General features: G+C 34.7%; 1 protein-coding gene across 3 annotated transcripts; it reads right to left on the bottom strand.

Annotated features, from left to right (window-relative positions):
- Positions 1-216: 216 nt before the first annotated feature.
- LOC129322287 (ABC transporter G family member 8-like) lies at positions 217-2233 on the bottom strand. Of its 3 annotated transcripts, XM_054968537.1 has the most exons (3): positions 984-2233; positions 540-584; positions 217-441 (listed from the first exon to the last, which is right to left on the bottom strand). In XM_054968537.1, the coding sequence occupies exons 1-3, from the start codon at positions 2099-2101 to the stop codon at positions 390-392; spliced, it is 1215 nt and encodes a 404-aa protein (XP_054824512.1). In that variant the 5' UTR covers positions 2102-2233; the 3' UTR covers positions 217-389. The 3 variants fall into 3 exon arrangements, with proteins under 3 accessions (XP_054824512.1, XP_054824508.1, XP_054824499.1); XM_054968533.1 differs by having other exon boundaries at positions 540-2233; XM_054968524.1 differs by having other exon boundaries at positions 217-2233.
- Between the last annotated feature and the right edge of the window lie 7853 nt (positions 2234-10086).

The following is a 10086-nucleotide window of genomic DNA, read 5'->3' as shown; positions in this document are numbered from 1 at the left end:
ATAAATTCAAATTTCTTGGTCAAGGTTTCACTAGTGGACTAGATCAAGGAAAATTGACAGATTTTGTATTCTTCTAACTTAAATTGTATGACAAAAATGAAACATCACATTATATTCTCAAGTACGGCTTGCCCGTGTCCACAACTTAATCTGAAGAAATATACTTTTTGTGCGGCTGTGTATGATGAAAATATACAAAACATGCAAAACCATGTGAAACAGAAGAAGCTGTTACTGAATTGAAACAACTTGATTAAAAAATTAGATAAATAAACACATAATGTCATGCTATACATAATTTCTAACTTTTGGATCTGGAAACCCTTCTGATCAAAACAAACAAACAAAGCACCCGATACAACACAAAGAAACCAAGCAATGCATACACGTTAGTCCATCTCTCTGCCTCGCTGAGTCCTCTCTTGTTCATCACATCGCTTCCTGTAACCATACACTCTCCATCATTTTGTTCGTACCATATGAAACACCTCGTAACCAAACAAGAGTATTCGTTGATGAGAAGAGCATCAAGAGCGTACTTGTACATAGAAAAGAAATGCATGAACAACCAGTATTTGGGCAAGCTGTCCTTGGAGATGAAATAACCGGAAAACAGAAAAAACGCAGCAAGAAGCACAGTCATAAGCGAAGTGCCAGCAATGTAGTTAGGCGCAATAGAGCTTAAGAAGAGGACGAATGAATTAGCCATTAGAACTATGAGCCAAATGACTAAAACAAAGTAAGCAAAGGAAAGCCAAGAAGCACACAAACCCACTAAGAAGTAGACTGGAATAGAGTAGATGATAGCAACTGCGAGTAAGTATGGCAAGAAAACGAGTGTGTTGGCAATGATGTAAGATGATAGCCTATAAACCCCACTTGATGTTTCTCTAAGTAAGATCGGTCTCTCTCCGATGAAGATCGGAAGCGTTTCGGTGGTGGAAGAAAGAAGGAAAGTGAGAGTGAAAGCAAAAAGACCGAACCTTTTCTCGATGCCCTCCTTGTCGAAGCCTATGTCGATGTAAATGGTTCCAAGGACAAGGCCTACGAGAAGTGCTTCTATTGTGTTGGTCAGAAGTAACTGCTTTGTTCTGTAAATGATCTTCCAAAATCTGCCATACAGAGCGCAGATTTCATGGACTCTTGAGCTCCTATATCGGATCATCTTTCTTGAAGGTAAAGTGGTGGTTAAATTTTGAGATGGAGAACTTGCGCGACTGTGATCTTCATCAGTAGTGTCGTTCATGGGTTCAAGCTCATCTAGTTGGCTCAATATTTCCATGGAATATTCTAAGGCGTTGAGCTGAGGAGGGACAGAGAAGCCATTTGTATGAAGAAAACTCTGAAGCGAAGCAAGACTTCCATGGTGAACTACTGATCCTTTTGAGAGAAGCAAGATTCTATCAATGACAGACAAAATCTTGAAGCTTGGTTGGTGAATAGATAGCACAATGGTTCGGTGACGAGAAACGCAGATTGATTTCAGAATCTGCATGACGTTGAAAGCACCAGTGCTGTCAAGGCCGGAGGTGGGCTCATCCAAAAGCAGCACGACAGGGTCGTGGAGGAGGCTGAGGCCGATGGAGACCCGTCTTCGCTCCCCACCGGAAAGCCCATCGGCGAGCCTGGTGTGAGCTAAGTGACTGAGGCCAAGCTCGGCGAGAAGAGAGGAGGTGTCGAAGGGCTTGGGCTGGAGGAGGCGGGCTGCGAAGGCGAAGGTCTCATCCACGGTAAGGAGGGGGAGGCAGGCGTCGTGTTGTGGGACGTAAGAAGAGAGCTTGCGAAAGGAGGAAGGATTGAAGGGGGAGGAGTTGAGGAGAAGGCTGCCGGAGGTGGCTGAAGTGCGGGCGGCCAGGATGTCAAGTAGGGTGGACTTGCCGGCGCCACTTGGGCCCACGATGGCGAGGATCTGGGAGGGATAGGCAGTGAGGGAAACGTTCTTGAGGATGTAAGAAGGAGGCGATGTTGCGGTGCACCATTTGAGAAGCTGCAAGAATGTGGAAATACTCATGGTGGTGCTTTTGGCGTAGGAGATTGAAGAGGCTGTTAATTTGTAGCCTTTTGGTGGTGGTGCTGGCAGAGAAGGCCGGTGATCTGCCATGGAGAAGGGAGTTGGTAGTCAAGGAGAGAGAGATTGTGGGGGTGCTATCTGATTAGTTTCCATAGTTGAGTTGAGCCTCTCACGTTGATATATTCTTTGAGAGATTTAAGTAAGGGCGCCTAAATGAAAGGGAGAAAGATGTTGTTTAGGTGGTTGTTGCCTTTTTATTTATCTAACATTATACGACGTTTTTGGTGGCCAACAGCCTTCTATTTTATGGAGTGAATGACAATAAAGTCCAAAAATAAATGAATAATAGTTAAGTTCTCAATAAATTTTTTTTAAAATAAACTATAAATTTCAATTCAAATAGTTATAAATTAATAGGAATTTGAATTTAAAATTTAAATATTGTATTTTCAATTTGAACATTTAAATTTACAATTATTTACAATTGATTCTTCAAAAAAAAATTATCGAAAACCTAACTATTATTAATGTTCTCTTCTGTGACTTAATTCTCATTCTCCCTATTTTATTTTCCATGATTGACAGTGATCTAACCTTCATTTAAACAGAAAAAATGTTATAAGTAAGTAGGAAAATATAAGATTGCTCTCACACACACACACACACACATATATATATGCAGTGTATTCCTCAAACTCTATTATAGGTATTAGGTGGCATTTCATTAATTATTAAAACACCATAAGACTAATGTAAGAGTGGGGACGTTTTCTTTTGCAAACACCACTTCTTTAATTTTATTTAAAAAAAACTAAGAGAGGTGTGGTGTTTACTTCTGATGGAAATGTCACCCCTATCCTTAATAGAGGTTCCGTTTTCAATAAGTACAAACACCACTTCTATGATATATTTGCCATTCTCCCTATTTTATTTTCCATGATTGACAGTGATCAAACCTTCACTTAAACAGTAAAAATGTTATTAGTAAATAGGAAAATATAAGATTACTCTCATATATATATATATATACAGTCTATTCCTCAAACTCTATTATATCACTACCACAAAGATAGTATTTGGTGACATTTAAAGTTTTAATTTTATAGCATTTATAAAATGCTATAAGATTTAATGCTATAATAAATATTAGGTGGCATTTCATCAATTATTGAAACATCATAAGACTAATGTAAGCGTGAGGGCGTTTTCTTTTGCAAATGCCACTTCTTTGATTTTATTTAAAAAAAACTAAGAGAGGTGTGGTGTTTACTTCTGATTGAAATGTCACCCCTATCCTCAGTGGAGGTGTCATTTTCAATAAGTACAAATACCACCTCTATAATATTTGTTTAAAAATTAAAAATTCAATAGAGGTGGCATTTCCTCTATTAGCATTTCTATAGTTTGGAAACACCACCTCTTTGATATAATTTTTTAAAAAATTAAAAGAACATAGGTGGTGTTTTATGGAAGAAATGCCACCTAATGTATTTTTTTAAAATAAATTTTACAAAATTTTGTACACCTAAATATTTCACCAGAATGACAAATCCAACAATATATAACCAGTCCAACAATTTGCAAATAATCTAGCTATACAATGAAAAGATACACAACATATATTTGCAATACAATAAAGTAGTTTATAACTATATTTCTAATTTCCCTGAGTAGGTCAACATATCTAGCAGTCTCTAATCTTGCAAACTTATTTAACAATTATCAGTGTTTTGGCGTCTTAAATTCAAAACAATGATGATCACTTCTCAATTAGATCATAAATTTACTCATCACTATATTCTAAACATTTTATATCCTCATAATATTACAAAATGTATTAAAACAAAAAACCATATATAACTAAAAATTATCAAATCCAAATAAAACTAAATAAAATTAAATAAATTTTCATACCTCAAATTGGGCAAAAGTTTGACCATGAGTAATCACATCCTTTATGAATTTCATTATGTAGTACCCACAATCATTATCATTTGGTTGGAAAGAGGACTAAAAAATTACCAAAAGGTAATGTAAATTTATGAAGCAAATAGATTTATTTTTTTTATAATTCAATAAAATCTTCATGTATAAATATACCATAATATTTGTCCATTATTAAGTCTTTGAGAAGTCTTTATTTTTGGAAAAGGAGAGTTCTTTGTGATCCTGAAAACTATTCGATGCCTACCAAAACAACGAAAATTAATTAATGATCATAGGTGCAAATATATATGAATATGTAAAATTATTCTTATAAATATAAATACTTATTAAATAACCTCAACATATTAGGCTGATCTATTGGTATACCTCCATATAAAAGATCGAGGTAATAAAGTATAGGTAGAGGAATAGCTACAGGATTAATAACAATCAAAATCCAATATTTTCTAAAAAATTTAAACTTTGAAAGTCTTAATAAAATTGAGGTATCTTACACGTTAAGAAATTAAAGAAATAATTAATAAAATACTTATCATGCATTGCAAGGTATTAAGAATGACATATTTCTTAAAAAAAATAAAACTTAGATTATGACTTAATACCATCCTTACTTTTTCATAGCAACTGGAGCAACGTCCCAATGACACTGTCATAGGCATTTTTTTATATGCATCACATCAAGAAAATGTTTGACATGTAAGGACTTCTAACATGGTAGATAAAAAAAATCAAATTTTTCTTCCAACTACTTGTCGCAGCATTTTTTGCAACAGGTTTGCTAAAAATATAGTTGTCAAGGTCTTTCACCTTTTCAAACATATTCATGCCTGTCAAGGGCCTAGGCAGTTTCCCTTCTTTGAAGTTACCATTGAAAGCTTCTCACCACTTCCTCTAATGATATATTCAAGGTAATTAAGAATCTACGATATCCCATATAAACATTTTTTTTACAATGATCCAACCATATTGAGTGAGTGTCCTTTTCACATATAGGACATGCACCATGTCCTTTAATTCACCATGTGTTTTTGATAAAGCTAGATTAGGCAACAAACCTAAACAAAAACAAAGTATTATAAGAACTTTGTTCTTGCCACTATAACCAACTCACCTGGGTCCACTTATTCTCATTGTAACAAGAAAGGACACATGAATAAGTCATGTATCCATACGAAGCAAGAGTTGAGTGAAAATATAAAGTGAGTTCTAAAAGGGCCTACTAACTTATCAAGACCTAAATAGATTTAGGTACCTAAAAAACCTAACATTTGTGCAGGTAATAAGAAGAGTCACAAATAAAAAATGGTATCTAGACAGTGGCTGTTCCAAATACATGACTGTTAATAGCTCAATGTTCCTATACATGGTAGAAACTAAAGATAGTGGGGCTGTCACTTTTGGAAACAATGAGGAAGGTAGAATTCTTGATATAGGTAAGCTTGGTAAAAAATCTTTCAACTCTCCATGCATTGATAATGTTTATTTAGTTGATAGTTTGGGACATAATGTAACATCTTAATTTTTCTAATCCTACTATTAGTTATTAATCAGGGTTAAGTTAGTAATTAGTAAATGATCAAAGGTTGGGATGATTGATTGGTGATTTGTGTTGTTGGGATGTTAAATGAATAGATATGGGTGGAAGGACCACGTTTTGGAGTAAAGCGTGTGCGTGGGGTGAGGATTTTCCTCACTATGCCATGCATCGCGGCTAATACTGCTTGCGCCATGGTGCATGTTCTAGAAAATGACCTTAAAAGTCAGATCAGCTGGTGAGGGCAGAGAGGAAAGAAGAGAAAACACGAAAGAGAGAGGAGAACAAGGCCATGGCAGCTAGGGCAAGCATTTTTGGGGTATTAGAAGGAATTTTTGACTAGTAGCTTATCGAGTAAGCTTCAAACGATTCTTACCTCTAATTTTACTATAATTTCTCTTAGTATGAGTTATAAAGAAATTGAATTGGGGAAATTAAAGGGTTAATTTCTTACCTTATAGTAATAAAAAGGTTCTTGGGAGTTAAAATAAAGTTTTGTAATTGGTTTTGAGTTGAGTAATAGAGCTTTGAACCCATAAGCTCAATTTATCCCTAATTCAATTAAAGTTTAGGGTCGAAACAGTATAAAATGGGAATGAGATCATTTAAATTGATATAAAGTGGTAATCGAGTGATGAATAACTTATAATGGATAAGTGAAAGTGAAAGAACGGTAATTGTAGCATTGAGTAGTAAATAAGTATTTTTGGTCAATTTGATCAATTGACTAATAATACTAATTGTGTGTAAATTGGCTTAATCCTCACGTAGAGTGAGAAAGAACTTGGTAGAGATGAGTAGCGATTAAGAAAGTATCACGGGTAACCTTTCTTGTGATAGAAGGATTGTGGTAGCTAAATAACTTTCTCTGTTTGACTATTTATTGTAACTGTGTAGGAGTATGCTTATTGCATGAAACAGTTTAAAAATAAGCATGTTTTACATCATTGCATGGTTATCAAATGGAAATGAACTTTGATTAAACAAAACGTGATATTGTGCAATTATATATGTATGTATGTATGTATCTATGTATGTATGTATGTATGTTTGTTTGTTTGTTTGTATGTTTATAGTGGTGAATGAGAACTTGTTTACAGCAAAATCATAGGGGTGGGAGTTCACCCATAGTGTGGAGTGTAGTGAAAGACCATATGACATTATTTTCCTTAGTACCCGACAGGGTGCGATATTGGAGAATTATATCTTCTTAGTGTATTTTGAGGTGTGGTGTTGGAGATTATCTCCTTAGTGCCTATTAAGGTGCAATGTTAGAGATCTAGACTCCTTAGTATCAATATGATGTAGTTTTAGAGTCAACGACACGCATTGTGTGTATTAGGAGAAACCATAGTCCGAAAGTATGATAGAACACCTTTAGTTAGGTGATTCTACCATTGAAGGTGAGTTCAAAACTAATGAGAGTGTATATTGGTCTACGTCAAGCCTATGGTTTCAAGTTGGGTTGATTTGGAGGTTCGGTCAATAGCGATCATGCTGTATGTTAGTAAAGTATTGAAAAGTGATGAAATACGGTGATTGTAGTTTCAAAGTGGTGAAATGTATTGATGAGATTTAAAGTAAAATATATGTTATGTGTTATGTTTAATTGTATATTAAGTTATACTTTCTTTATTCTGTTATTGAGATTTTTATCTCACCCCCGTGATCACATTTTTACAGGTTCCAATAGTGAGCAGGGCAAGGAGAATGAGTTTAGACCGACATAGCTGTGCCGTTACTGTGGAAAACTTTGAGTTTGTGCTATGAACTAAACTTTTAGTGGACATTGTGTAAATAAGTTGTCATAGGACTTACATGCCTATTTTGAATGGTTATAAGTAGTGGATATGTGAAATTGTAGAGATTTAGGGTGATTATGTAAATCTTAGCCCCTACATATAATTATGTAGTGAAATGAATGACAAGGGCTAAGATTGTAACAACCCAAATTTCTAATCCTACATTAATGACTAATTAGGGATGAATTAGTGATTTAATGTGGGATTAGGGTTCTGAGTGGTAACTTATTATATTGACTTATTGGGATGTTATATGAACAAATATGAGTAGAAGAGCGGAGTCCTGAAGCAGAGCATGTGAGCATGGTAAGGATTTCCCTCACTGTGCCACATGCCGTGGCGCATGGAGCAGAAATCAGATTAATAGGGACATGTGTAACTTGAAAAACAAAAGGGAGAATCATGGGAGGAGAGGTTTGGTGTGGAGAAGAGAAAAGAATCTGCTAGGGTAAGCTAAATGAGGAGTAAGGATAGTGTCTCCGACTCATTACTTATCGAGTAAGTCACGTACTACCTTAACCTCTAAATGTATCTTATTTTTACTTAGTTTTAACCAATGAGAAAGTGAATTTAAGAGTTTTAAGGAGTTGATTTCTTACCCAATAGTAATAAAAAGGTTCTTTGGAACTAAACTAGTGCTTTATGATTACTTGTAGTCGAAACGATAAAGTTTTGAAGCTCTAGGCAACAATTGCCCTAATATAGAGAGTAGTGAGAGAAAATTGCTAGAAAATGTTAAAGCTTAAAATGAAGGGTGATCAGTGGTAATGTACATAATCAAGTGTGAAATGTGGATTTAATAATGATTGAGTGTTTAAATATGAAAATTGGCACTTTTGGTCAATACAGAAATTAACTCTGAATGCCAATTCTGTGTAGATTATAGTGTGTGATGCACAAATTATGAGGAAGGAGCTAGAATAGGGTTAAAGTTACATGGGTAACTCTTTCTATCAAATAGAAAGGTTGAGGTAACTATATAGTTTATTATGTTTATTAACTAATTTTACATTGTGAAATGAATTTGAAAAGTTATTGATTTTAATGGATATATATATATATATATTGTGGAAAGGTGTATAAGTAGTGAAAGTTGTGAAAGAACATGATCATAGGGGGTGGGAGTTCACCTAGGATATGTGGAGTTGTTTGTGTGTGGAGATATATAAGTGTAAAATCCATATGGTTGGACTAGCACCATGAGACATTCAGTGTAGCATTATACGGGTTGTTACCTATTGCTCACCACAAGTGCACGGGTCGTAGCAAGTAATATAAAATGAGTAGAGTATCGTTCCCTCGAGGATTTGTTCAAAAACAATGATCAAGCAAAAGACTAAGAAAATTTGATCAAGTTGAGCTACACATAGTTAGGTGAAAATGATTTTGCTTATGAAGCTAATACTAGAAAATAAAGAAAAGTGAGTGATTCACAAACTTCCAACACAAATTGAGACCTAAGATTAATTGTCCCCCTTGCATTTCACAACACCAAAATTACCTCCTCTCATAAATGCTTTTAATGAAAATAAGTACTAACCTAGGGTTCTAAAAATACTTGGACAAGCTCTCTCAAGTCATGAACAAGTGTTTAGTTAAATTAATTGCCCAATCTCTTGTTACAATTAATAAAACTCAATTTTAAACACCAACCCTAATGTGGCTATGCAAGGCTAGCAAGTATATCTCTATCTTACTAGCAAAACCATCCATTCAACATGCAAATATCAAGTTCTTACACAATTTTACCCAAGTTCTACACTCAACCTAGCCCTCTCAAGCATCAATTAAATGAACCCAACATCTAAATGGTGGCCAATCAAGTAGAAGCATTAAGGAAAGAGTAAAATAAATACATATATATCATTAATCACAAAAAGAAAGGAGAAATATGGTGTTAATCCATACAAGGGTTCGAAATAATCCTAGAACAAAGGGTTTAGCTACTCATAATCATCCACAAGCTACAAATATACAAAATAAGTAGACCCATCTCAGATTACAAGAGAGGAAAGGGAAGAGGAGTAGAAAAACCAAAGAAAATGAGCTCCAAATGTCTTCAAAGCTTTAATCTCTTGATCCCAACTCTTCCAATGCCCAAACCCTAGCACAACCAAGCTCCAAAAGTGTCTAAAAGTCTGAAGAATGCGTTCTAGGTCGAGCTCTCAGCTTATATGTGTCCTAGCCAACTAATTTCTAATAAATGAAACGCAGTGTTTTTCTGACAGCAACGAAAGTCGCAAACGAAAGTCATGACTTTGAGACGACTTTGGCAGTTTTGCATTGTTTTTAAAGCTAACAAAAATCATTCATTTTGCTCTTGATTTCTTCATCCAAAAGCCTTCCAAAAACATCCACAAAGCTCCAGAAATGCTTCTAATCAAAATAACATGAAATTAGGCGAAAAATATCAAATTAAAGCTAAAAACACAAGCCCAAAACAAAATGCACATTTTCCTAATTTGGGCAATAAAAATATATACAATTGAACTAAAACGGATTAGAATCTAAGGAAAATGTGATGAAATAACATGAATTTCTAGAGGTTAACACACCCCCAAACTTAGATTTTTACTCGTCCTCGAGTAAAATAAGTAATAAAACAACTAGATTGACTAATTATTCATCTACTAAGCATGCATGAAAATATCCTCACTAGTTGCTCCAAATATATGTTAAAGAGGATAGCAGAGAAATATAAAGGAATGCCCAATTCACAAATTAAGATCATGCTTTCCAACAATTTAGAAATGTGTGTGTGTGAGACCAGAGAATGATTTTCCTACAAATAT

This window comes from Prosopis cineraria, unplaced genomic scaffold (genome assembly GCF_029017545.1).
Source record: "Prosopis cineraria cultivar Desert tree isolate PC_DT_omini unplaced genomic scaffold, ASM2901754v1 PC1, whole genome shotgun sequence".
In the NCBI taxonomy this organism is placed as follows: domain Eukaryota; kingdom Viridiplantae; phylum Streptophyta; class Magnoliopsida; order Fabales; family Fabaceae; genus Prosopis; species Prosopis cineraria.
Note: the sequence above shows the minus strand (reverse complement) of the source record. Positions and strands in the feature narration are given on the sequence as shown.

What these genes read in the sequence shown, in the direction of transcription:
- LOC129322287 (XM_054968524.1), bottom strand. Translation starts at nt 2,101, where the DNA reads ATGGCAGATCACCGGCCTTCTCTGCCAGCACCACCACCAAAAGGCTAC.